The 27,918-nt window shown below is 55.5% G+C and overlaps 1 protein-coding gene across 1 annotated transcript in view; it reads right to left on the bottom strand.

The window, feature by feature from the left end:
* Positions 1–5,742: 5,742 nt before the first annotated feature.
* The window catches only part of FANK1 (fibronectin type III and ankyrin repeat domains 1), a 47,554-nt gene continuing 25,378 nt past the window's right edge, over positions 5,743–27,918 (bottom strand). The window contains 11 exon segments of the mRNA XM_053668535.1: positions 5,743–6,608; positions 6,610–6,653; positions 6,747–6,791; positions 6,877–6,954; positions 7,355–7,498; positions 10,075–10,240; positions 14,119–14,184; positions 15,261–15,335; positions 16,390–16,471; positions 22,366–22,490; positions 26,301–26,478. Of these exon segments, the coding sequence (XP_053524510.1) occupies positions 6,488–6,608; positions 6,610–6,653; positions 6,747–6,791; positions 6,877–6,954; positions 7,355–7,498; positions 10,075–10,240; positions 14,119–14,184; positions 15,261–15,335; positions 16,390–16,471; positions 22,366–22,490; positions 26,301–26,478 (1,124 nt within the window). The 3' untranslated portion in view covers positions 5,743–6,487.

The following is a 27,918-nucleotide window of genomic DNA, read 5'->3' as shown; positions in this document are numbered from 1 at the left end:
CCCCTCCAACAGCTCCCAGTGCCAACGCCGACATCCAGGTGTGACTCTCAGGCTGGCTGGTGGGGGACGTGGCGGGGACCGCCTTCTCTCCTTCCCTCGGCCACAGAGGCCAGCCCTTGGCTGCCGGTTCCTCCCCATGACTCACGAGCATGGGCCCAGGTGGCCAAGGCTGAGGCATCCATTTCTCACCCAGACGCAAGCTCCTTCCTCAGGCCAAGCCCAGGGCTGGTGCCTTTCCAGCCTCCAGCAGCCTCTGTGTTCCTTTGTAGCCACTTTAGTCCAAAGCAGTGACTGCTGTGGCAGCGGCTGCCCCCCACCCCTGGGCCACCCACCAGGCACCTAGGGCCCAACCTTCTCAGGGCTGCGGCTCAGTAGCTACCCCACCAGCCACCCTGCCAGCCTTGCACCTGGAGAGTCCCACGCCCCGCTCAGCCACCCACAGTGATTTCTACCCAAAGACTCATCCTCTCCAGCCCCTGTTGGCTCCTGTCTCTTATAAACCTGTCTGAAAGCTGTAGCAACGCAGAGAACACACGAGGGAAGTCCGGTGAGGCTGAGACTCACATCCGCACAGTGAGGGGCTCCCAGAAGCCACTGGCCTACACGTGAATGAGCCCCCCCCACCGTTCATAAAGACGGCCTCCCCTTTGCTTGGGGACAGCAGTAGTGGCAGCACATAGTCCAGCCGCCGAGAGCCCGTGTCCCGTGGGGGAAACTAGGAGAAGCACTGCCTGTAAAACCTACACAATGCGCAGCAAGGACAGCGGCAGCCAGAGGGTTGAACTCACCGGTCAGGTTCTCCGTGCACGTCCATCTCCCGGGCTGAACGCCCACGACCGCCTCAGTCCTCCCCATCGTCTTCAGGCCCAAGCCCTGTGTCCCCCCGTGAGCCCCCCCTTCCTAAAAATAAGTGTTAGCCGTCCGAATAGCACACTTCACATCAGACAAAAGAAACGGTCAGTAAAATGGGGTCATGTCAGTTTTACAGGGAGGTGGGACGATGCCCGGGTTCATGGCCTATAAGCAGGCGCTTCGGTAGGACAGTGACTGGAAAAAACATGTCAAATTAGGAAGCAGAAACCCCGCTAAGTGTCCCAGGCAGGACAGGCAGGGCCGGGCTCAGGTGCTCCTGCACCTTCTTCCACCAGGTCCCTCTGGGAACCGGGGTTGGGGTGGGGGAGGCCCCGAGGGGGTGGGCGTGTGTGGCAACAGAACTCTTCAAAGCTGGGCTGCAGGCGACTCAGCACGGCCAGGGAGCCGCCGCCCAGATGCCACATCGACTGTGCAGCACCTCATCCCTGGCCCTGCTTGGGTTTGCCAACTCTTTGTCACCTGCCTTCGAATGTCACAGGCCATCGCTTTTGTACACATTTCTCCAGATGACACAACCTGCTATTTCCGTAGAAAAAGTCGTTGTTAAGACTATTTTATATGCAATAAATGGTATACAGGTCAATACAAAGATGTGTCCTGTGCGTTACTGGGGATGCCCCCGAATGAGGAAGGGGGGCTCCCGTAGGAAAGTGTGTCTGTTCTCATTCTCTGATAGAGACAGAAGGGAAGTCTGGCACCGGACCCAGGGGACGGTGGAGCAAGGTGAGCTCGGGGCAGGGGACCGCACTGCCAGTTGGGCGACCAGAGCAGAGGCCAGATTTCACAGACACACCTCGGGGCAGGGCGGGGGAACCTGACACTCTGTGAGCAAAGTGAATGCAGAACCTAACAGAATAAAGTTTGGAATATTCGTCTTATTTATGGAAGAGAGAAATGCAAAAAGCCAGCAAGCAGAAATAGAAACGTTTACAAGAGACTTATCCAGAATGAAAATCTAAGCATAATATAAATCTATTTACAATTTTAAAAAATAGCATCTAACTTCCTAACAAACTGAAGTACAAAGAAAAACAGGTTTACAGGAGGTAACAAGGTCTTTATATTGTTACTTTTCTCCATCCATGAAAGTACAAGTAGGCAAAAAACAAGTATTTTAACTCAACATAGTTAATAACGTAGATCAAATGGATATGTATCAGATGGAACACTTCAAACATATAGAACATTGTAATTTCCTTCAAAGGCCTCTGGAAATATATGTACACGAATTTATAATTTTGTAGATTAAGCCACAAAATAAATTCAAATTCCAAATACTACAAACTCTGAAGATTATAATGCACTAAAAGTAGAAAGACAGAGACTTCCGCCAAGATGGAGGCATAGGTGGAGACGCCGTGCCTTCTCTCACAACCAAGTTCAGAGACAACTAAATATTAGCTACAGAAAACACAGCCAGAACACAGAAAATTGAACTTTTCGGAAGTCTGATAACAACAAATTCTTCAGCCTGACTGGTAAGAGGGGTGAAACCAGCAGCTTGCGGAGCGGGGTTGCACAGAAAAACTCGGTCAGATGGACACAGGTGCACAGAATCCAGGTGCAGGGTTGGACCTAGTAAGCGACTCAGCGAGCAACCATGGGGAAACAGCGAGGGAGCAGGGCTGTGGCTTGACTGTGGTCATGCTTTCGTGAGCAGATAGACAAGCGAGGGAGTGGGAGGTGAGACTATGGGACTGAGCAAGCCCCACTGTGAGCGGCAGCAGAGGGCACCGCCATTTCCCCGCTCTGACCCCGCCTCCACATACAGCGTCACAACCCAGCAACCTGAGGGTCCAAAGCTCCGCTCCTCATACTTAATGGGCTTGAACAGACCAAAAATTGCTCAAGAAGATCTCAAAGCACCAGAGCCTATAAATCTAAGCAATGAAGAAATAGCAAAACTCTCAGACACACAGTTTAAAACACTGGTAATCAGGATCCTCATAGAACTGGTTGATTATAGCCACAAATTAGACAAACATATGAAGGCAAAACTAATTGAAATGAATGGAATTGCACAGGAAACCAATAGCGATGAAAAGGGAACTGGGACTCACATCAATGGAGTGGACCAGAAGAAAGCAAATAATGGCCAAACAGAAAAGAGTGAAGAAGCAAGAATTCAAAAAAATGAGGAGAGTCTTAGGAACCTCCAGGACATCTTTAAATGCTCCAACATCCGAATTATAGGGGTACCAGAAAGGGGAAAGGAACAGCCACCAGTGGAAAACTTATTTGAACAAATAATAAAGGAGAATTTCCCCAATCTGGCAAAGGAAATAGACTTCCAGGAAATCCAGGAAGCTCAGAGTCCCAAAGAAGTTGGACCCAAGAAGGAACACACCAAGGCACATCATCATTACATTAGCCAAGATTCAAATGAAGGAGAGAATCCTAGAAGCAGCAAGAGCTAAGGGGACAGTCACCTACAAAGGAGTTCCCATCAGACTGTCAGGGGATTTCTCAAAAGAGACCTTACAGGCAAGAAGGGGCTGGAAAGAGGTATTCCAAGTCATGAAAACCAAAGACCTACAACCAAGATTGCTCTATCCAGCAAAACTTTCATTTCAAATGGAAGGACAGATAAAGTGCTTCTCAGGTAAGATCAAATTCAAGGAGTTCATCATCACCAAGGCCTTATTATATGAAATGTTAAAGGGACTTATCTAAGAAAAAGAAGTTAAAAAAACATGAACAGTGAAAGGACAGCAAACTCACAGTTATTAACAACCACACCTAAAACGAAAGCAAACTAAAAGGACAGCTAGATCAGGAGCGGAAACATAGAAATGAAGACCTCAAGGAGGGTTAGCAATAGGGGAGTGGGAGGAGAAGGGGAGAGAAGGTACAGAAAATAAGTAGCATAGACAGTAGATAGAAAATTGATGGTGGGGGCAAGAATAGTATGGGAAATACAGAATCTAAAGAACTTGAGACACATGGTCATAAACTAAAGGGGGGTAATGGTGGGGACGGGGGGGGGGTAGGGTGGAGGGGAATGAAGGGGGGAATAGAACAACTATAATGGTATAATCAATAAAAATAAATTAATTAATTAAAGTAGAAAAACAATTCTTTGCCCTAGAAATGTGGCAAGTCAAAGGTGAATTGCAAATTATGGAGAAAATAGCAAAAGCAACCACCTCCATCTGCATTTCTCACGCTCCTTGAATTACAGGAACTGGAGGGGGATGCTCATTAGCATCGTCCTTCCCTGGGGACTTCAGCTCAGAGGGTCCGGGATGCGCCCAAGCTGGTATCTGAAAAGCGCACAGGGGAAGCTTTCTATCAGGGAAGCTTAGCAAATGCCCCGGGGGACCCGGCGGACACAGCGAGGTGGGGGGGTGGGCGTGAAACCCTGACTTCACACTAATAAACAAAAAGGATGAAAAGGAGCTAAATATCCACCCTGAAAAGTTACAAAGGAGCAAAAAATTAATAAACCGAGGGGGAAAGAGAAGGAATGAATTGGTCGAAATAAAAGAGTATAAGTTCATTGGGAAAAGTAAAACTCATAAAACCATGGGTGGCTTCTTTGGGAAAATTAAAACACAAGATGAAGTCCTGTCCAATCTCATTAAGCAAAAAGGTGAAAAGCACATGCACACAGCAGGTGAGCATGCTTAATCCAGAGACACGCAAACCCAGGGAAAACACCTCAGCAATACAAGGAGGGTTCGATATTTAGAAAGCTAATAATCCTCCCTGGCTGGTGTGGCTCAGTGGACTGAGCGCCAGCCTGCGAACCAAAGGGTCACGGGTTCGATTCCCAGTCAGGGCACATGCTGGGTTGTGGGCCAGGTCCCCAGTTGAGGGCATGTGATTGGCAACCATCAATGTACCTCTAGAACATCAAACACCAATGCTTCTCCTCCTCTTCCTCCTTTCCCCTCTCTCTAAAAATAAATAAAATCCTTAAAAAAATAAAAATCTAGTAATCCAACTCACCAAATTGACAGACCGGAGGGAAGTGTGCCTCGTTGAGGTTGGGAGAGGTGCTACAGAGACAGCTGATGAAATTCGATACCTGTTCCACAGTTCCTAGAAGTCTGTATAGACTCAGACTGGAAGCCAAAGGACTTGCGAGTTACCGGTGTTGTTTGGGGAAAATAGGTTTCACAAACACCCAGCTGCCCCTCGTCAGCAGCCATTTGGGGCCAAGTGACACGGCCGCAGCCAAGCGCCACTGAGCGTCAATGACTTACGACATGGAAGAGTCACTCTTACTCACGGGTCGTGTCCCCTCGGGGCGAGCGGGGCCCCAGGCTCACGCGGCAGCCTCCGTCTGGGTCACAGCTGGCCTTGCAGCAGAGCAAGGAGAGATGGTGGGGGGGCGGGACCCTCAAAACCTCTGCTCGGAAGGTGGGAGCCATCTCCGCCCCCACTTTGCTGACCAAGCTCAGCCCCCTGCTCCAGCCAAGCCTTCGGTCAGAAGGATGGGACGGCGTGGCCAGGCTTCTGTCGGGGAGGAGAGGTGTGTGCCCGCCGGCTGCGGACCGGGCAGGTGATTAAGATCCACAGAAGATGGAGAAATGAAGGTCAGGTGCGCATCAACGCTGATCGTGGGGGAGGCGCTAGGAAAGCTGTCTTTTTAAAGGGAGATTTAACAAATCTGATGTGGCAGATGGAAAGGACTATGCATTTGTACAAAAGGTAAAACACTGATGAAATGTCCAAGGACAGGACGGTATTCGACCCTCATATCTACTTCTGAGTTCTATGAACCACACAGAATAAGGCTGAGAATGGCCAATACCAGCAAAACCAGGTGCTTTCGTTGCCTTTAATTCACATTTCCCTGCAGAGAAACCCCCCGCCCCTCGCCCCGTGCAGATCCTCTGCAGCTGGGCTTCTCGTGGGGCCGAGGTAACCAGCGTCTCTCGGGAGACACCACGCACACACCGCCTGCTACCTGTTAGCTCAGGTGGCTGCCTGCCGGGTCAAAGTTCCCCGTTTGTGGCGAAGCCCCAAACAGCGGACCTTGCCAAGGTTAACTCCCACATCTCTCCACAGTGCGTGGTCAGCCTGAAAACACATTTCTGTTCAGAGGCTGATTTTAATATGCTCTTTGGCAAAGCAGTCAACCTGCCAGCAGCCCAGGCCTTTCACAAGCACATTCACAGGCAGGTCTGTCCGGGAGAGACCCACCCTCCCCCAGACCCCTCCGACAGCCGCCTCGGAGTCCTGGACCGCGTGTGGAGGGCCCCCACGTGTGGCCAGCAGCTAAGGAGAGAACTTGGCCCCTGGCCTCCTGGGCTTTCGGGAGGAACGTCAGTCCAGGACGGAACACCAGCCCGAGACACCTCCTGGACGGCCTGACCTTGGGCGGGCACACTGTCACCGAAACCACGCAAGGGAGAGGAGTCCCGCAAGGTCCCGGAACAGCCCAGAGGTCGGCGTGGGGGCGGGGCAGGAGGCAGGCGACTGTGTGTGTTTGTCTGAATCCCAACAGCAGGACCCCCACTCTGCAGACACCCAGGGACCACAGCAGAGCCCCGAGTGCTTGTGTAAAGAGGTGTATTTCGAAGTGGGAACGGCTGTGTGCTACAAAAGTCACGGCGAATCTTCAACGGAATAAATACTCCAATGGACAGCCCTCAGAGACGCTGCGTCACACGTCTCTGAGAGCCGAGGTCACGTTCTGCTTTCTGTCGCTCGGCTCTCGGAGGAAAGCAGCGCCCGGGTCAGCGGACGGAGGGGACGGAGGGGACGGAGGGGACGGCCGGCTTCTTCGGCGTCTGCTGCTTCTTCCTTCCTTCCAGCAGGGAGATGACGTTCTAGACCAGCAACAACAGGGGAATGTGACCGAGGGCCTGGGTGCTTTTTAAGCACTACAGTGTGAGCCTGAGGGGCGGAAAGAGCATGCCGACCTGTCTGTCAAACACCCTGGCCATCTCCAGGACGCCTTTGCCGAACTGAAAGAGGAAACGTCGAGAATGGCATTGCCTGCGTGCGCTTTCTTCTCCGGCGGCAGCTCGGGGGAGCCCTCCAGTCACTCACCTCGTTTTTTACGCTCGCATCCGCCCCTTTGTCTAGAAGTAGCTGGACTAACTCTTCGTGATTGTTTAACACGGCCACCTGAGGAGGGGACGCAGAGGCCGGGCGAGTGGGCACTTCCCTCCGCAGAGGCCCGGGCAGCAGCGAGGTGTCCCTGCGCGGGCAGGTCCGGGAGGGCCACCGGCGTCCCCAGAGGTGGGGCCGTGGTGGCTCTGCTGGACAGGCCTGTGTGCCGTCACCCTACAGTGAGGACGACTGCGGGGAACAGGACACGGGCCCTGCCCCGCCCCAGACGGCGGCACCCTCCCCGAGTTCGCAGGTCTGTTTAGACCCCACCATGGCCTCGGGGACGGGGCAGGCAACTCTGAAAGTAGCTGTAAAACAGACAATGACAGTAGGGGCTGACACTGTCCTGCCTTCAGTGAGAGGCCGGTGGACAGAGAGCCCCGGCCGGGGCCCAGCGCCCGCACGGCGAGCCTACCATCAGCGGCGTCTTCCCATCTTTGTCTCTCACGTTCACGTCGGCCCCGCCTTCAATGAGCAGGGAGGCCACCTGCTGGTCGCCCGAGACGGCGGACACTCTCATGAGGGGGGTCCAGCCGGAGCCACTGTCCACGGCGTCCACCTGTGAGGAGGCCACAGGGACAGGGCTCCGTCCAGCTCCTGTTCCCTAATGGCAATCGCTGGAGGCCTTCCCAGGACCACCGTTGCCCCACCTCCCCTGGCTGAGGGTGGCCTTTCTGGGCTCGGCAAGGGGCGAGAGGGCGAGAAGCTGGGAGAGGGTGCCTTCAGTGGGTGCTGCGGTGGGCTCCCCACTGGGACCCTCGGCCACGTTTTGTTCACACGGAAAGGGGGTGGATGGAAGAGGGAAGCAGACGTGATCGCCTCCCACTGGCTCCCGGGGAACTGCCCGGCCCAGTCCTGCCTGCCTTCCTGGCCTCACCCGTGGTTTAAGTAAACTGTCTTTTGCTCGCTCTGAAATATCTCTTTTATCAGCTTTCATCAAGTCTGGGCCCGGACACTAACGTGGACACGCCCCCTCATACCTGTCAATACACATCAATTTTTAGCAGGAGACCTACAGGGAAACACAAAGCGACCAGATCCGCTGCACGAGTCCTGACCGGGAAAGCCAGCCGAGCCCGGGCTGTTCCCCAGCGCCGTCTGCCCGGCCGACGCGACCCTGAGGGCCCCCTCGGGTGCTGTGAAGGACGCGGTGCAGGAGGAGAGGAAGCACACGCTGCCGCCTCGGAGCCCCAGCAGGACCCCCTCAGTCGGGGAAGGCGGCCCTGGGTGGGCAAACGCCCCCGCGCATATTGGAAACACGCCCCTCGTTCTAGGGACAGACTGGCTGGGCGGCACCCGCAGCCTTAGTAACGCATCAGAATGGCACCGCGGGACCGACCGCCAGGAGGTCCTGGGGGCGTCTCGGGTTATCTGCACGTAGGACATTTTCCGCCACAACCTCTTTAGGGTTTGCGGCTCCTTCTCGTGCAGATAACATGCAACCTTGGGGCAGCAAGTTTCAACACCTTTAGACGACAATCGAATACCCACTGCGCATTAGGCGGTGCCTTATACAGTGTTCAGTGCGCATTCACGCACGTTCCCTCCTTCGGTCTGGGGGTCAGGCCGGGGGTCAGGCTGGGGTAGGTGCTCCTATCCCTGGTGTATAAACGACGGAAGCTTCCTGAACTCCCGTGGCTCAGGGAACGCAGAACTGGTTCCCATGTGAGTCGGCCCCTCTCAGGGCGAGAACCCTGTGCTCGGGAGGAGGGTGACGGCGATACCCGGGTTAGCTCCAGGTCCCCCCCATGGACCTCCAAAGCGTTCATGGACTGACTGCCGAGACCACGGAGGGGCTCGTGCTGACGCCGCCCCCCCCCACCTCCGGCCACACAGCGCCTTTCCTGTAGCTCCGGCGCTAAAGAGAGACGTGGAATCGACCCCAGAGATGAGTGTTCCCACCTCACGCCCCGAGAGCCGACACTTGCCAGATCCCCGCATGTCAGTGTTTGCGGCGGGGGCCCGGCCCTGTTCCAGCCAAGTCCTGTTTTCTCCTACAGACTTGACCTGGGTCAGAACCACGAGCTGAGCGCATCACAGATCGCCACGCCAGTGCCACGTGGCTGTCTCTGCCACGCCAGGCGGGGGTGGCCCAGCCCACCCGCCCGGGCCCACAGGCCCATGCTTCTGATCTCTCTGCATGTTTCTCCAAGTTAACAAGAAATGCCACGCAAAGGAACGGTCTCAGTGACTGAGCTTTTCCCTCCGAGGGCCCCTTCTCGCAGCCCTGGGACAGGGGTGGGCGACAGGAATTGTGACAGCCCACGGCACGTGCCTCGCTGCCCCTCACCCGCACGTCCCAGACCAACAGGGACAAGTCCACGAATGCCTTCCGGAGACGGGACTCTTCCCAACCCGGGTTTATTTTCCAGGTCACCGCTTACTCTCTCAATTACCCCCGCACTATCTTACAGTCGTAAGTAGGGTGGCATTTGTCCAGCAGTCCTTATTTCCACGCCTCGACATTTTTATTTTCCTCTGCGGTCTTGAACTAAAGCTCTCGGAATTGCCAGCAGTCACCATAATTAAGCCAATCCCGGTCACCTGTGTCCAGAAGCCCCAGCTGCACTTCCACTTGCTAAGTCAGGTCTGCACTTTCGGACAACGCGAACCCAGAGGCGGGCCAGCTGCCTGCTTCCAGGCAAAGACACTCAGAGCTGCAATCTGCTCCTGCTACCGTCCGTGGGCTCTCTGGAGAGTTTCCGTAACGACTGACCTTTAAACAACCCGAGGGGGAAACAGTCGGATTCTAAAGGCAACGAGAGTGACCAGAGCCGTGGCTGTGAGAGCCCCCGACATCTGCGTGTCTGCACCCTGGGGCTGTCCCGGGTGGAGGCCCAGGAAAGCTCGGCTGACAAGACAGAAGGACGAGGAGGACAAGGGGTGGACAGGGAGTGGACAGTAGGTGTCGTGGATGGAACCAGGTCCCGCTCCAGCGTCAGTGGTCTTTCTTCTTCCCACCCGAGAGGAACCCCCAGGACAACCTGAAGTCTCACTATCCTACCAGTTCCACAGTGGCCTCCAGGAGCCTCTGGCCGAAAAGCCACAGGACGTTCCCCAGCATCTCTGAGCTCCGCTGACAGGCCCTACACGCCCTAGGCCCCCAAGGAGGGCGTTGGGGACGGAAGCCCCTACCTCGCAGCCGTCCTTGATCATCCACTCGATCAGGCCGCAGTGGCCCCCGTCTGCGGCCCAGTGCAGAGCCGTGCAGCCCCCCAGGTCTCTGGCCTTCCAAGAAGCGCCGTGTCTCCGGAGATACTTCACAACTTCCAGGTGTCCTGCGTAGCAGGCCAGCATCAGGCTGCAACGGACGGGGGAGGCGCGTTTGGCCGAGAGCCTGGGGGCCGAGCCCAGGACCACGTTGCACCCTACCTGGCTCAGCTCAGAAGGAAACCCCATTTCGGTCATTCATGTAAAGCACACCCGTGTCCTGCCTGTACCTGGTGACTAGGTAGGCAAGATGTGGCCTATCCGCACCGTGCATTATCATTTGGCTATAAAAAGGGAGGGAAGCACTGACGAATCCTACAGAGTGGATGAACCTTAAAACACTAGGGTAAGTGAAGCCAGAGGCAAAATGCCACATATATATGGTTCCAGGTACAGGGGTTGGCAAAGCAAGTTTGTAGAAGTACGGCTGTTGCAATCCCCACAGCCTGCCTGCTCCTCTCCCCAGGAACAGCTGGAGACCTGCTTTTGCCCAGGCCTGCCTAGGAAGGGTCCAGAATAGGTGGGTCTCTGCATCCGGGAGCGAGTCCGCAGTCGCCTCGGGCCGGGCTGGGAGAGGGACCCAGAGAGACCACTTCCTCCTGGGCTGGTGGTGCCGACGCCCTGGGTGCAGTGGGGGCTGCTCAATGGGTCGACAGGGTGTCAAACCCTGAGATGCACGTTTTAAATGGGAAATTTTCACAGTGTGTAAATCACATCTCAACAAAACCCAATCACGGTGATGGCCTAAAACATGCGATTCTACAGCACCCACCAGGCCACGGCGATACTCAGAACAGAGAGAGGAGCTGGTTTAATGGTTTGCTGTCAAAGGGGTGGTCTTCTCTCCTTTCTCTAAATATGACTGTTGAAGAAAATAAACCTGTACTCTGCCAGTTGATGAGGGAAAGCGCCTTCTCACAGAAGCCTGCCAGCCAACAAATGTAGAAGGCATCACAGAGCGAGAAAATCCCTTCTCTGCAGCTCCCAGTGACGCCGCTGATTTGGGTGAGGGTCGTCGGTGGGAGAGCAGGTGGGCGGGGAGCAGGCCCCTTGCGCTGTGCTGGCTGGCAGCCCGCAGATGGTTTTCTGGCTGCAGCGGGAAACCCTGTCTTCAGTGCGGAGAGACTCAGCCATGGCACCCTAACCACAGCACCAAACCTGGAACCACCAACTGTGGGCCCCACCCGGGCTCATCAGAACTCCGGTGGCCACACCACCAGCTCTGCAGCGTCCTCGCTAGAAACGTAACCTGACCCCAGCCGCGCCTTTCCACCAATTTCAACTGAAAGGAATAAAAGGATGATGAGTGAGCACAGCAAATGCCAGCCCCACCGTGAGGAGAGGGTCAGGGCGTTCTGCGTTTTGCAAGATGATTGGTCTGATCTCCTCAAGAAGTCAGTGCTGTGAGAAAAAAATATATATATGGAGAGAGATTTTTAAAGGATATAGGGCCAGTCCAGAACAAAAGAGACTAGAGAGCAAGACGAGCAGATGCAGTGTGTGGGCCCCGACTAGATCATGGTCTCCCCCCACACCCCCAAACACAGCAGTGGGTGACCTACGGGGGGCAGGGTGGAGGCTCCCATGGGTGGTGGGGGCACCTGTGACATTGGGGAAGTGGATGGGATGGTGACGGAGGTCCTGGCTTTAGGAGACAGGACTGAGGTACTGGGGGGTGGAAGGTTATGCCACCTACCACTTTACTTTGAAAGAGTTAGGCCCCCCCAGGAGCAAATAAAAATGTAAAGAGAAGCAAATATGGCGAAACGTCCACAAAACTGGCGGGCCTGGGCGGTAAGAATGCAGCCGTTCATTGAGTACTATTCTGTCAACTTTTCCAAATGTTCGAAATTCTCCAAGTAGAAAGCTGGGGTGTGGGGCAGGAAGGTCTCCCCAACAGGAAAGACTGGTCATAGCAGAATAAGTAAAAATTAATGTAAAAAATGTTCAGTCTTGCTCGTAATAAAAAAATTAAAAATTTAAAGTTTTCCACCAAGTCTCTGGGGAATTCGTCCAACACCTAGCACAGGCCCAAGCCCAAGGCCCACGCGCCTGTGTCCCCACGCAGGCCATGCTCTCCCGAGACCCCCCAGGGGGCAGCCCTTCACCTGCCGGGGATTAGGGGCCTGCTTTGGATGGGTATCGCCAAATTGCTTTCCAAAAGATTACATGAGCTCACCTTTTTGTCAACCACACCTGGAAGTGAGCACCCACCCGAGACCAACACTTGTATCATCTTCTAATGGACACTGTCATAGGTGGGTCATTTTAAATTTTATCGCTCTCAGAGCCACACATTCGTCGTGTTAATTTTAACTTATTCTGCGATGAATTGTCTTCTTGTGTGAACTGCTTTGTTCTACCATGTATTTTAGAAAGAGGAGAAGGGAGAGAAACATTCATGTGTGGTTGCCTCTCCCACGCCACCTACTGGGGACCTGGCTTGCAACCCAGGCGTGTGCCCTGACTGGGAATCGAACCTGCAACCCTTTGGTTTGCAGGGCAGCGTTCAATCCACTGAGCCACACCAGGCAGGGCTGTAATTAAGTTTTTTTTTTTAATGAGTAATGTATTCTTAACCTTTTTCTTAGTGATTTCTTATAATCCTTTTGTCTTTCACATTATAAGCTCAGACAGACACATGCCTGTGTTTTCTATGGTTTTGATGTTTACATTTAATTCTTAATTCACCTGGAATTTATTTTGGTGCATGGTATAAAGGCCAGGATTCACCCTAATTTTTTTTCTTCAAATGGCCTCTTTTTTCAATATCTTCCTCATTGGTTTGTGTTATTCTCATCAACAGTACCTATTTCAATAAAATGATCAAATCTACCATTTTAGATGCAAAGGCACCATTTTCATTTCATGTTTAAATGTCCTCTATAACCACTGGAACATACCCTTTTGATTTTCTAATTTTTTTCTTCTTAGATTTACAAGAAACTGGTCTATTTCATTGCAGAGATTTTTAAGAGGTTGCACATACGCGGCTCAATCTTTATTGTTTAATTAATCAATTTCTACTGCTATTTTAATTCCTTCTCCTGCCTCTCAAGTTTCCTCACTTTTCATTTTCCTTTTTAAATTGGTATTATTCTCTTTCGAACTTCTTGAGTTGATGGTTTAGTTCCAAAATTACCTAAGAGCTCTGTGGAACACTAATGTTTCAATTTGCAGGTGAATTTCAAACTGTCAGCATTCAAAACCTCTCTGCCTCGTGTCCAGGGAGGGCAGTCGGTAGGCCGGCTGGTTTCGGAAATCAGCCAGCGTCCCGGGGTGAGCCCGGGCCGGGGGCAGCACCGCGGGCCCGAGCTCCGGCACAAGACGAGCTCTGTGTTCCGTTCACTGCTCTCCCCAAGCACCAAGCACAGAGCCTGGCATGCAGCAGACACCCAGTCAACACTGGTTGATTTAAATGGAGTAATTAAACCTACTCGCTAGCTCCGTGTCGTTTTTAAGCCTCCCTCGAACACTCCTTCACTCTGGAAGTTGTGGTTTTTGGTAAGCTTCTCCAGTGAGGTGCTCAGCCCGCTCCCCTGAGGGAGGTTCTCAGGGTGTGCACTGTGACTGCCCTTGGTGTCTTCGGAGACACTAGACGCGGAGGCCAGGAGCACCCTCAGGGAGGGGCAAAGCACCAAGGGGTGGCCCACCCGGTGCCCCGCACAGAGCTGGTGGCCACGATGCTGATGACCGCCACCACTGAGCTCCCTGCGTGTGCTGGGCGCCGGCTGGGGGAAGGTGTGTGCCCGTTACAGACGCCCCGCAGACTCCCCGCTGAGTGGAATGACAAGGGAAGACCGGACATGTGGTTGTCACCCCCTCTTTACTTTGTGCAATGGTACCTCTCCCACCGTCAAAAACCACAAACCGAAACCGCCTCACCTCTTTGCGTTGAGTCAGAAACACTTGGGGCAAAGCCCCGTAACTCAAGTCCGGGAGTATTCAGGGCCCATTCGCCTCGCCTACCTGTCCTTGCCACTTCCGTTCCTCAGGTTCACGTCCGAGCCGTTGGAAATGAGGAGTTTCACAAGCCTGAGGGAAAGGACATGGGTGGAGCTGGATCTGGAGCCGGGACGGGCAGGAACCCACGCCCAGCTCTGCGCGTAAGGTACAGCCGCACCGAGCCCGCTTTAAAGCTGAGGCGTGATTAAACCAGAAAACAGAAACCTGCCTCTCCACACCACAAAGAAAAAAGAAAAAAGAAAAAAGGCTGGTGCCCTGGCTAGTAGGGCTCAGCTGCTTGGAGCTTCATCCTGCAACCCGAGGGTTGCAGGTTCGACTCCGGCCAGGGCAGGTGCCTAGGTTGTGGGTTTGATCCCCGGGTCAGAGGCGGGCACACGCAGCGGCAGGTCCAGACTTGTGCGATCCCGGTGTGGCTGCACCTGGGAGACGAGCCTTCGGTGCTCCTGTCTCACTGTGACCTCGTTTCTCTCTCCCTCCTGCCCCCCACTTCCTCCCTCCCTCTCTAAAAGCAGTGAAAAAAGTGCCCTGGGGTGAGGATTAAAAAAACGAGGTTTTAACCTTTACATAAATTATCCATTGAAAATAAACTATACCACATAAACAAACTGGACCATCAAACCACAGTTCATTGTCAATTAAATGACCACTTTAAATACATTTTCAAATGGCAGCACTGAATAAAAATAATTTTTTCAAAATGGCATTTTAGTTAAACTATAAATATGATTGAAAAATAAGCTGTTAGTGTTTAAGTCTATCTCCATGTGGAATAGAGAAAATAAAGTGTTATCTTAGCAACCCATCAGGGAAGTTCATTTTCCAGAATTGATATTCCTCGCCTTTCTTTTTTTTTTTTTAAAGAAATTCTAACTCCAATAACCAGTTATTTCAGGATATATAAAATATAGTGTAAAATATAATTAAACAACAACCTCTCTTCCTCGCCATGTGATTATTATACACCCTCACATTCTCTCCTCCACCTCGTACAACTTTATCAGGAAAATGGCTGACTTTGCTCAACTGCTTTTCACAGGGTACAGTTGTGGAAAGAGAGCGAGTTCTCTTTCCACCCCCTGCCGCGGGTTCCTTTGGGAGACGGCTCCGTGCCGGCCACCGCGGGCCGGTCCGAGGGGGAGACCCACCTGGTGTACCCTTTCTGAGCCGCCACCATCAGCGCCGTGAAGCCCAGCTTATTGGGGACATCGACCTTCACGTTGCTTCGGAAGAACAGAGAGGAGGTTAGCGTGCTCGGCGCGGCTCCCTGGAGATCCGCAGCTGGCGTCTCCTGCGGGGCACAGGTGGCTAAAATGGCTCATTTTCCTCAAAATTCCAATTCCTTCTGGGCCATTAAATTTGTCTTGTCCTAGGCTGCCCTGCTGAATATTTTAAAAGATTCAAATGCACAGGCACAGGAGAGAAAATTGCTGTAATTTCACTTCAAAGAGGCATTCCCTTCAACTCGAAACCATTACGCAAGCCAATAAAACGCTCCATGAGGAACAGGGCCCCTTCGGTGGGCGAGGACACCGTCTCCACGCCCGCCCTCCGCTCAGGGGGACAGGGGCCTCGGCGGCAGCCACCCTCACTTCCCCTCGACTCCCACGTCACCCACGGGTGTGCGGGCCTGCTCCCAAAGAATGCAGCAGAGATCTCGCACACCCGCCCAGCAGCTTCGACTTTCTGTGGCAACCTTCTCTTCCCCAAAGCACAGAGCCTCAGTTCACAGATGAACTGTCTTCTTCTACGGCACTCAAAACCACTAGTTCAAAAAGAGTCCATACTGCCCGGCAGAAAAGGAGGAGGGAATCTTTCCGCCTGGTGTGGCAACATGGGTGGGCCTTGGAGCACCGTGCCGAGTGAGATAAGTCGGTCAGAGAAAGACAACACCGTGTGATTTCACCCGCATGTGGAATCTAGTGAACAAAATGAACTAACAGGCGAACCACAAACAGACTCACAGATACAGAGAACGGGCTGAGCAACAATTCCTGAAGAGTCAGGAGTTATCTCTGGGAAGGTAGCGTGATACCCAGACTCGTAACTTCCTTTGCCAGCTTGCATTAGATAATCACCAACAGGCGCACCGTGCATGCGGTTCTGCCGTCGTGGTCACTAACCGCGCTGGACTTACGCTGGTCACCCGGGCTGGACTTTGGGGCCAGCGTCAGAGGCATGGGAACATCTCAGAGAGTAAGGACAGCGGCACCCTGCATTTCTCTGCACTTCGTGGGCACTAAAAATTAAGAAGTTTAAATGGCAGCGTTGTCTCACCCTCCTTGAAGCATTCGAACCAGCAGATCTTCGTCATTCATGTTGACCGCTCGATGGAAATACTCGTTACTTACGGGTTCTCCTGCGGAAAGGAGGCGGGAAGAAGTCATCCAAAATACGGGGTCCGGCCCAAATCACGCTCCTGCTCTTTCACAAAATCTTGTACTACCAGATCATTTGCATGTAATTCTGTAACGTGGTAATATCACACTCGAGCGCACCATAGCACATTTTAGGGGAAATGTTCAAGTTAAAACTATAAACTATGACACCCGTAGTATCGCCTGACCTACTGACCACACTCGGGCGGACAGGCGTCACCTCCCCCGGACCCCATGGAATGAAGGAAGGTCCGCCCGGCCCCTCCTCCTCTGGCCCACGGGGAGGTTTGTGTCTGCCTCCCAGAAGGCACTGCTCTGTCCCCACGAGGGGCGCACACCTCCCTTCCGAGGCCTTTTCTTCCTGAAAAGCGCCTTGTTTCCACTGATTAGGAGAAGAACATTTAGATCGTCCTAAAGCCTTGGGACATTTTCAAACTGTAACAGTATCGCTTTGCAAATGTTAAATAGCATTTGACAGCCATCCTCTTGGATTTCATAAGATTCCACAAATGTCTCTGACGTGCAAGAAAAAGCTCCCCAGTTGTCACAGCACGCGGGGGTTTCCTTGCCAAAGTCTCTTGACTACTTGAACAACAAATGGAAACAAGACAGGCCGCTTTAACATTTGAGATCCAAATGTTCAGCCTTCCCGGGACTGGAACACTCACACTGGCCTTGTCTCCCCGGAGCCTGTGGGGCCAAGGGGTCCCACCCAGAGAGGCGGGACGTGGCAAGAAGGCAGGGATGGGGTGAGAGCCCGCCAAGTAGGGCAGAGCAAGGAGATGGAGCCTGGGAAAGAGAAGGAGACAGGGAAGCGGGATGGGAGGGGCCGGAAGCAGGGCGCTCTCTCTCTCTCTCTCTCTCTCTCTGGAACGGGGACGTACCCCTTCGGAGAAGGGGTGTGTGACAGAGCCCATCTCTCAGGGCGTTTACTGCAAGGCTCCATTTGTCTCACGTCCCATGACTGTCTAATTTTTAAATAATGATGCTCAAGCTTAACGATATGATAAAATGAAGCTCTTAGAACTGCACCGGGCACGCGTCTGCTGCTGAGGTGACGGTCCTGGGCCAGCAGCTGCCCTTGTTCGATGCAGCCCACCGGTCACTTCTGCCTCCCACACTTAGAATACAGACCTGACCCCCACAGGCGTGGAGCTGATTACGCCTCAATGTAGTCATCTCCAAGGTCCCACCTATTCATTCAACAAATGATCCTGAGGTCCCCGGGAGAATGGGACAAACGCGAGTCTCCCCATTGCTGCTCACAGCGTGGTGCCCACTTTCTGCCTGTTTTATTCTAAACCCCAAAGGAAACACCCCCTGCACTGCACCCTGGGCTGCCTCCTGGGGCTTAGTGTACCCCTGAACCACCCCTGGCGGCCTGGCCTGCAGGGGTCCACCAGCCTCTTCCGCCAGATGGGAGGTAAAATCCCTGCTCCTGCTCCCTCGGAGGGAAAGCCCCCCAGGCAGAGCCCTGGGCCCAGAGCCACGGTCCTCCTGGTTTCCTGGGAGGACCTGGGGGGCGGGGAGACGGGGGGGTCACCATCAGTGAGCTGGACCTGATAACCTCTCTCCTTTTCGGAAAAAATTCATTTAAGCCAAGTTAAAAATGTTTTGAAATAACAACTTTGTCTGCTAGAGCTTGCCAATGCCCTACAGATTTTTAGCCACGTTATACTTCCTTTTCATCATTCCACACATATTTGTAGACTAAGGGCTTTAAATAAAAATATCGTGATGAGCTATCAAAAGGCAATGCCCTCGCCATCCCCGGCCTTCCGAGGGAGGCCATGCCCAGCCTGGTGGGCCCGCTGGGGGCTGTGGAAAAGGGCAGAGGCTTCCCCCAAAAGGCATCTGGTAACGTCTGATGGCATTTGGGGTTGTCACGACTTAAGGGTCGGTGCTATTGGCATGTAGCAAAGAAGGGCCAGGGACGCCACAGGATGACCGCCAGCGTCCACCGAGCTGAGGGGGAGAAGCCCGGGCAGAGCGACAGCGACCCACCCATACTCCGGGGGACGGCAAGACCCTCGGCGCCTTTCTCCCTCTCGTTTCCCAGGAAGGAGGGGCGGGTGCTGTGGTGGGAGAGTCTCTTTTATGCCAAACAGCCCCCACTTCTGAGACTCTCCGACTTCAACTGCTACTAAAAATACAAGGAATCTGCCTAAAATCAACCAGAAGGATGTAGGAAGTTCCCTACTGCACTTCATTTCAAAGTTTGGCATCCTCACTGAAATCCCACCGATTTAAGCTGCGTCTAGGACTTCACGTGAGGCTACGTTCTTCAGAGCACGGCACTGGGACCCAGAGAGGCCCCGAGGGTCCCCCTGGTCACCCGGGCAGACCTCGCCCGGCCACACACCCTCCTTGGGTGCGTCGTGCGTGTGGAGGTGGCGATCCTGTCCCCGCATGCTTCCATTCATAGGAAGTGCTGAATGCAACAGACATCGTAAATGAGGAAGCAGGCCCCCCCACCCCCAGCAGAGTGGTAAATGAAAGCGGTGCCTAAGCCTAAAATGCTTCAGGAAAGTGCTGACTTCCTGGGATTTGGAAGGAAAGGGGTAAAAGCACCTGCAGCGTACCAGCAACCCTGAGGCGCCCCCCCCCTGAGGCGCCTCTGTCCCCAGCGCCTGTGCCCGTCCGCCCCGGGGCGCCAGCGAGGTGCCCCCGGTGGGATCTCTCTCTGGAGCATCCCGCCCAGGAAGCCCTGCAGATACACATGATGGGACAGAAGTAATTCCTTCTGTGCTTCGGAGCTGGGGGCTCGACATGGCCAGGAGCAGGGCTTGTTGATATTAGGGCATCATTTACACAAACCTATTGCCTCCTCCAGCTCCTGCAAGAGGTGATCACCAGGGCTCTCGTCACTTATTCTGAGAACAAAGGGACAGCTGGAGCCGTTCGTTATCCTGGCTCACTAGGTTCCAGCAAAAAGCAGCAGCGACAGTGACTGTCACTCTGCCTCTTGGGACACAGCCGCTCCTTCTCAGAGGCACCTCTCGGACCCCTTGCTGCCCCAGGAGGAGGCGCAGAGGTGGGCAGGGACGGGCTGAGGCACGAAAATGCCTCCGTGTTTTCCTGCACCTAACAGAGCGACAGGAAAGAAGGGGCTCTCATTTGCAAAGCAGAGCAGGTTCTTCCGCTCCCATGCCGGGCGAGAGGCACAAAGAGCAGAGGAAATTCCACGGGAGCCAAACGCCGCACACTCCCACCCCCAGACCCCTTGAGACTCTGTGGGCCCGACCTAAGGGATGGCCATCAATCTGAGCAACCGAATACAAGGAAGGCAGGACTTGCTGTGGTTCTCCACTGTTTACCCCGACGGTTGCAGTTACTAATGTTGAACTGAGGCTGTCACCAGGCTCACGGGGAGGACCACATAAGGGGACCACCGTTCCCAGGAGGGTGAGGGTGGGGGGGTCTTCAGGAGCCCCACTTGGGTCCTGCGAGAGGCTCAGTTAACTGCAGAAGTTATCACCCTCAGACTGTAACGGGACAGTAACGCCTCGCTTGGTGGAAGCTGAGTCTCCATTAATGGCGCTGAATAAGTGATGAGCTCATCGGGCAAGAGACTTGCCAATTAACAGGCGGCAGCGGTTTTTCTTTCTTTTTCAGGGCCCAGCTGATTAAAATTGCAAGCCTCATTTAAGCCAGCGTCTCGTGTACTTTACCTGGGAAAAAAAGGCTGAGCATCTTTTATGCAAACAGAGCGCAGGATTCATTAAAACACCTTCCAGCTGCACACAGATTGCCCACCCACAGAAGCACGTGCCCACTGTTAATTGTTTGCGTAGCACACGCTGCCCCCGCAGAGCCCGCTGCGGGCATCGCAACCACAACAGCAGGGGAGGGAGCGGCAGCCGGGGGAGGGAGGGGCCCCTGGGCCGAGAGGCGTCACCCGCACTGTGACCTGACAGCTGGAAGCCCGGGAAGCCCCATCTCCATCCTGCCCTTGTCCTGACTCATTGCCTGTGGAAGCCACGGGCCGCAGTGACCAATGTCCTGGGCCCCTGGAGCAGTGGCCTCTCAGAAGCCAGCCTGGTGAGGACAAGGCCCACCCGGCCCCACCCAGCCCTTGTCAGCTGACAGACGGGCTGATGATGGCCCTGCAGCGACCCTGTGTCAACTCTGGCACGAATCCCTGGAGACCGTGCCCGGCTTGGCTGTGGCGCTGAGGTGGCGGTGGCCACCTGGGGCTCCCCGCGGTCAGTGCCTCACTAGTTCGCCCGCACCTCGAGGGTCAGGCGGACCCTCTCAGCCACCATGAGAGCGAGCTGAGGAAATCAGTCCTGGTCCTTAGTTCTGCCTCAGGCCTTCCCTTTCCTTGTCCTTCTGTCCATCCGTCTGCCCCTGAGAAGCAGGCTAGGTATGACTGGCCCGTCACCCTCATCCCCAGGGGCACACAGCAGGTGGCAGACTCCAGGAAGTAAGACACAGGAAGAGCACTGGAGGGGTGACACACGGAGGCTGTGGGCCAGGGAGGAGCAAAGGGGCCGGCGGAGGCAGGGAGGGGACGCCACGCGGGGACCGGCCCTAAGCAGAGCTCTGCGTGGAGCAGGCTCAGCAGACAGAGGGGTGGGGAAGGGGCTGCTGGAGGGGGACGCCCCAGAGGAAGGGGCCGAGGAGTGCAGGGGTGGCCTGCGGAGGGCTGGGGACAGCAGCAGGACAGGAGGGAGCTGGAAGGCGGCCTGACGGGGCACCCGGCCCAGGGCTCCCGGTGCCAGCCTCTCCCCCAGCTCTTCTCTCGCTGTTGGTCCTGCCGATCCGCCTTCTTCTCCCGCCTCTGAAACTCTAGGCGCTCAGTGTCTCCCAGACAAAAGCAGGTGCTTTCCAACTCCCCCCACGAGGGGACAAGCCCCCTGTCCCGATGCACCTCCATAACTGACCACGTCACATCCAAAGTCCCCACGGAAATTCGGTTTCCTCGCAGCTCCCCCAGCACCAGCTGGGAAGGCTCACATGCGGCCACTCTCAGTGGTAACTGAACTCTCAGTTGGCTGGACCAGCATCGGCCACCATCACCTTGTCTGCAACTGACTACAGGACCGTCCAGAACTGAATAGTCTTCGACCCACGCAAAAGCATCCAAAGTGAGTGCCTCGCGGACACACGGGAAAGCACAGGGAGGACAAACACGCATACACACAGGCCAGATGCTGCAGTGAATGAAATTCCGAATAACTTTCTGCCCACGAGAGGAAGGCTTCCCCTGCACAACCGTGCAGAGGAGGAGGCCCGGTGGGCGGGCCTTCCTTGGTGGCAGCCGCGTGCTCCTGGCCACTCCAACCTGCTCGTCACTCGAGGTCAAAATGGCACTGGGCACGCAGTTTCCAAACCCCGACCACAGACCATCAGCGCCCTTCCCCCTGGCCTGGGCCGGTGTCCCCCTCGCCCTGCGGGTGGGAACAGTGCTGTCCTTCCTTCCCGACTCACAGCGTCCCCGGGATCTGAGGCACGTGTCAGGTCAAGTCCCACACGCCACAGATGCCCAGAGGGGACAAGACGCCAGCTGGCCCTGGCTCCCCGAGGACCAGGGAAGGCAGCCTGGGTCTCCGGGCCATTTCGCCAGCTCCGCCGGTGTCCTGAGTGAGGCCGGTGTCCTGGCCCGTGTCCTGAGTGAGGCAGCCATGCTTTTGCACCGAGTGTGCACCCAGGGCAGTGGGGGCATGGCCCAGGTCTGACTTGTTGCACAACCAGACATCCTAGACGACGGCCAAGCCCCACCAGGGCACAAGGTCATCACAGTGTTTGAAAGTGGCACTGGCTCCGCCCCCGGAAGGGCCACGCCAACAGCAGGCTGCTGCACCCTCCGCCCTGCTTGCCACCTCCCGGTGTCTGCTCCTCATAACTGAGCCCGCAGGGTTTGCATACTCACTGGTCGTAGACACTGAGACCGCTGGGCTGTACTCGAATTCGCCAGAGGGGCTGGTCACCTTCAGCCGAAATCTGTACAGGGTCCGTGGCTCCAGGCCTTCCACGACATGCTTTGTGGCATATCCCCTAGATGGGAAGAGACACACAGGACACCAGGGACTGAGTCGGCGTGAGGAGAGGGGGCGCAGGAGCGTCCTCTGCTCCAGCACAGGTCTGAGCCCCCACACTAGGCTGTGGGGGCCTCAAGCACAAAGGACACATCTCGAGTGGCACCTCCATGCCCCCGTGCAGTTCCAGCTGAGGCCTTAGAACCCAGCAAGGTCCTGCTTCTGCGCCCTTGGAAGCTGGCACCAGGGAATGCAGTTCAACTTCCCGCTGGAGGGCGAGGCCTCCTGGTGGGGGAGACTCACCATGAGACACGCAACAGCAGAGGGAGGGGAAGAAGCCAGGTCCCCCGCCAGCTGTCCCAGCCACCCCAGCAGAGGCAGCAGACACTGAGGGACGCCATTTGGGTCCTCCAGCCCCAGCCAAGACCACGGGAGCAGACATGTGTCAGCCCAACCCACCCAAACTGCAGACTCATGGAACACCCACCATAGTTTTTTACCCCAAATTTGAGGGTGGTTGGTTAGGCAGCAGCAGATAACCGAGGCATCGTATATCGACAAAAAAAGAAACTATAAAAAGGATGGTGAAGAAATAATGCCAACAACATTTGAATTAAGAAACCACAGCACAGACAAGTGTTACAAATAGATATAAATGCATTTACCATAGAAGTAAAAGCTCGAAAATAAAGATAAATGTGCAGGGAAACTGCATGGGCTAAGACATAGTAACTTTAAAATCTAAACTCTACTGGCTTGGCACCCTTGGCACCTGGGGGCCGGGCTTCATCGCCGTGAGCGCGGGGCCACAGCCACAGACACCCGATGCACAGCTGCCAAGCCCCCAGTGGTCTGGGGCAGCGAAAAGACCTCTAGGAGCTCACTGAGAACGCAGCACCCAAGTCTCGATGCCAGGTGTCAAGATTTAACATAGCGCTAGACCAAAATGTAACCAGAAGTGCCCCCATAAAACCCAGTATTGTGCAACATCAGGGGAGCGCCCTGAAACCAGCAGCACGTCCGTGACTGCTGGAGGGGAGAACTGGTCTAGAAGACAGACGTTACTCAGCATCTCGGAGCGGGGAGAGGGGGGCAGAGGCTCCCACATTTATAGGGATGGCAGCATGGAGAAAGCCGGGCACAGCAGGGGACACAGGGACCACTGGGGTACCCATGGCGACTACAGCACAGATGTGGGTGACAAGCAGGCTGTCCATCCAGCCTTGGGAGGCTCTACTTGCCTCCCCCGGGGACAGCAGCATGGAGGACGAAGGAGCCTTCTAACCCCCTCCGCAGTGCAGGAAACCGTACAGAGTTTCAGCAGGGCGTGCCTCCTTTCTGCCATCAGTCGATAAGCAAATATTTGACACAGAGCTGAGCAAACACAAAGTATAACGCACTAACCACTGGCTCCCAGGGACAGTCAGTTACCGGCCTTCCCCCTGAGCTCCGCCCCCAGCACCTGTCTCAGGAACACCTTCCTCCTGCTGCTCTCACCGGGCACCAGGGGCACCCCCACTCCTGACACCCCACCCCGAGCTCCTGCTGCACCTGCCTCTGTCACTCTCGCTGCTCGGTCCCGGACCTCAGGCCCCCTGCACCTGTGAAAGACTGGATGGCTGGTCTCGAGTATTAGCCCCTGCCCTGGGGGTCTGTGCGCCTCCCCCCACCCGGGTGCAGGCAGACAGGGCCTGGTGACTTGCTTGGGGCAATGAAGCCGTGGCAGAAGGGAAGTGTGTCATCCTGAGTAGAAGACTCAAGAAACACCAGGCCACGCCCTCACCCCCCGCAGCCGGGAGGACGGACCGTGTTGGGCTGAGGCTGCTGCGTGGGCCTGGGAGACGCAGGGAAGACGTGCAGACTGCGGCCGCGGGCAGCGCAGCCGCGCCGTGGGAGGGCAGCGAGCCCGAGGGTCTGACATTGGTGCCTAACGCAGCAGACCGCGCACTCAGTGCTCTATCCCAGTTCCCAGGTCCCATTTCCACACCACAAGGGAGGGGTTTTCCTCTTTGTCCAGTGCTGTGTCCCCAGACCCAGCACAGTGTCCGGCGCATAGGAGAGTCTCCTCATTAGCACATGCAGCGTGATCAAATGAAATGCACAGTGCGGCCACCAGTTACCCCAGGGATTCAGGGGCGGGGCAGACAGTCAGGGGCAAAGCTGACTTGGACAGAACAAAGGATGGAGCAGGGGCCAAAGTGGCCAAACAGGGAACACAGCCGGACACTCAGTGGAAGAAGAGAAGACCCAGGCACAGGGGCGGCGGTGGATCCTTTGGCACGTTCTGCTCAGAACTGAGAGGCGAGAAAGGCAGGCGTGGACAGGGGAGCCCGATGTCAGTCGAAGGCGCTGGGCCTTCATCTCAAAGCAATGGAGCCCCACTGGACAAAAGAAGAACAGAAAGAACACTCGGAGCACGGCAGAATGCGGGGAGAGAAGGCAAAAGAGGGGAAAGGCCGCTTCCTTCAGGCGGCCACGATGCTGGGCAGCTGAGGGCCCAGGGACACAGCTAAGCACTGGTCGGAGTAGTGGCTAGCACCTCGTCAGGGGCAATGCCACCATCTGGGGGGTGGGGGCACAGACAGAACCAGGTGACGGCTGGGAGGAGGCCTGAGTCAAAGACAGCAACAGGGACCCAAGACCGGCTGGTGGGTGCCCCGGGCAGAAGCTGGCCAGCCAGACCCTCCTCCCACAGTCCCAAGGGCAGGTGTTCCAAACAAAATCGCCTCTTCAAAGAAAGGGGCTTGCTGGTATTAAGGACACCTAGAGTGGGTGACCAAGATTAACACAGTCTCATCCTGCCACCTAGTGGCAGGGTTCCTGTCACTTGATTCCCTGGCACAGGTGCCCCGAGCGCGGGCCCTGGAGCCTTGCCACTGGCCCTGCAAGGCCAGGTCAGCATCGCAGTGTCCCCCCCACCCCACCCCGCAGACGGCACACAGGTCTCCAGGGGAAAACAAAGCAACACTGACAGAAACACGGGGTCACTTTGCAATGCAGCCTTTAAAGGGAAGCAACAGGAGTTGGAATGACAACCAACAGAAAAGTGGCTCTTGGCCCCGCTGCATTCTGGTATTCATTCCTGCAGCAGACGCCCGGGGGGCCTGCGGGGTCCCTACCCTGCCCGGGAGCTGGGGCTGGAGCGGGAAGCAAGCAGGACTGTGATCTGCCTGTCGCTGAGTGTGAATGCCGCTCGGGAGGCAGAGGATAAACGAGGCGGAACCATCCCCACGGAGCCTGATGCCAGGAGCCGTGGAAACACGGTCCCGGGAGAAGGACGGCTGCTCGCAACGAGCCTTTGTGGAGGGAATACCTCTCTGCTGGGCACCAGCACTGTAAAGCCAGAAGGAAACGTGTTCAAGGTCAAGGCTACCAGGAAGACCTGCCGTGGGACCAGTGTGGCCCGACTGAGACAGAAGGGCAGCAGGCTGTTTGCCAGGAGTTAACACAGGCCCGGTGGTGGGGCCTGAGGTCGGCGAGCTGCCCTGGGGAGACACACGGGACCCCGGCCCACCTCTGCAGCCAGAACAGCCGGGACCCTCGCCTGATTGCGTCCAACTCTACTCTGTCTCCGCGTGCCGGAGTTTTTACGTATAATGTTAGGACACTTCAGAAGCCAAGGGGGCTCCCAAAGGGACAGGAGGTCTAATTCCAAGTTACTGCTAAAGCTATTTTCCAAAAACTATAACCTAGAAAAGGCATGAATGCAACCAATGCTAACTGGTTCTTTTCTTCAATTTCAAAACAAGTCTTTTTAAAGACACTAGAAACCAGTCCAGCTAATCAGGAAACCAAAGAAAAATGTTAAGCGGCTCAACGCTGCACCTACGTATAAATGATACCGTAGGTGTGCATTTTGGGGTCTTCCTCCTCGATCGAGAACCGGAACCACTGCTCCTGAGGCCCTCGGCGCGGTGCTCTCTTTTCCAGGTCCCAGTACAGCTCGATGCTGTGATGCGTCACCTTGCCCACCACAGGCGGGTGAGGCTTCGAGGATGGCGTGGCTCCTAGAAAAAGAACAATGCAGATTTCAGGGCCCCCTCGCCACAAGGAAGGGAGGTCAGCTGAGTGCGTGACAGCTGCTCAGGGGTCAGCCCTGTCTTCCTGCCCCTCGGGCGTCCACGTGACCATCCCTCCCTGTGACTTGGAGAACGTCTGAACAGCTGACGTGAGAGACACTTGGCTGACGTCATCGTGAGCTACCACATTCCTCAACGAGCTGGTGGCCTCACCTGGGGACCCTCCTAAAGACTGGCCAGTGTGTCAGACTAGTCAGGCTGTTCCCTGAGCTGATGACACCCAGGTGGCTGCTATGACCCTCCAGAGAACTGGCTGGTGGACAAAGACAAGAGGCGAGTGCTCTAGCTGGTCCATGTGTGTGTGACGTAAGTGGGAGAGGTGCGTGTCTACTCTGTGTCAACAGCTCTCACAGCCCCGCCACGGGGGGTCCCTGAGGCCCACAAGGAAAGAGGCAAAAGGTGAGCAGAGCACAAAACAGCAAAACCGGAATGGCCGACGTATTGTCAAGGAGGTGCTGGTGTCCCCTGCTGGCCACAGAAATCGACAGCAGCGGGGGGTCACTTGACGTCCAGTTGGACACTTAACACAACACGTCCTAACTCTCAGAAGTGGCAGTGTGGGCAGAGCACACGCACATGCTGGTGGCCAGGCAGGGCGGGGTCAGCCCGGGGAGAGGGTGGTGGCCCGGCCGCTACTGGAATGCAGAGGCGTGTGCCTGCCCCCGCAGGCCCCCCTGTCCCCGCAGCCCCTCCCACCAGATCCAGAACGCCAGCCCGCACAGGGACGTGTGCACACACGAAGGTTCCTACCATTCCTGGCAACTCACAGCAAAAATAAAAATAAAAAGCCCTGAATAAGGGAACGGTCGAATCAATGATGACACGTCTGAAGTGCCGACGATCGCACAGGCCTTGCGAGATGAAGTCCTTCGACACCAGAGGCCTTGAAGGCTTTCCAGAAATCATTGCTGAGTGAGAGGTTAAGATGCAGAGAAAATCGAAACAGCCCGTTTCGGGAATGCTGACCAGGGGCCCCGGCACGGCTGCCTCGGCTCACACGCGCCCGCTCTGTCTCTCCTGCCCGACTGTGAGTCCCCGCAGAGCCGGGCTCGTAGCTTACGCTTCTTGTAAAACCTGAGCCTTCCCCTCTGCCTCTCAGGCCTGGGAAGTGTCACGGACTCACCACGCTGGTCACTCGCACAGAAAGGACCTTGAGCTTCCCAGCGTCTCAGGCAGCCGCCCCTGCTCCCTGCAGCCCCACCCCACCCCCAGCCGGGGAAGAGGGGGCTGCCCTGGTCCCGGGCACCCCAGGCCAGGAGGGACGACAGCACAAACCCCTTTACATTCACATCCCAGAGCCACGCAGGGGCCGCCTGCGAGCTCGACTTTGCCAACCTCATTTTCCCCGGGAAACACTACAAAACGCAT

The sequence above is a fragment of the Artibeus jamaicensis genome, unplaced genomic scaffold (assembly GCF_021234435.1).
Source record: "Artibeus jamaicensis isolate MK-2021 breed Jamaican fruit bat unplaced genomic scaffold, CSHL_Jam_final contig_490, whole genome shotgun sequence".
NCBI lineage: Eukaryota > Metazoa > Chordata > Mammalia > Chiroptera > Phyllostomidae > Artibeus > Artibeus jamaicensis.
This window is presented reverse-complemented; position numbering and strand designations above follow the sequence as displayed.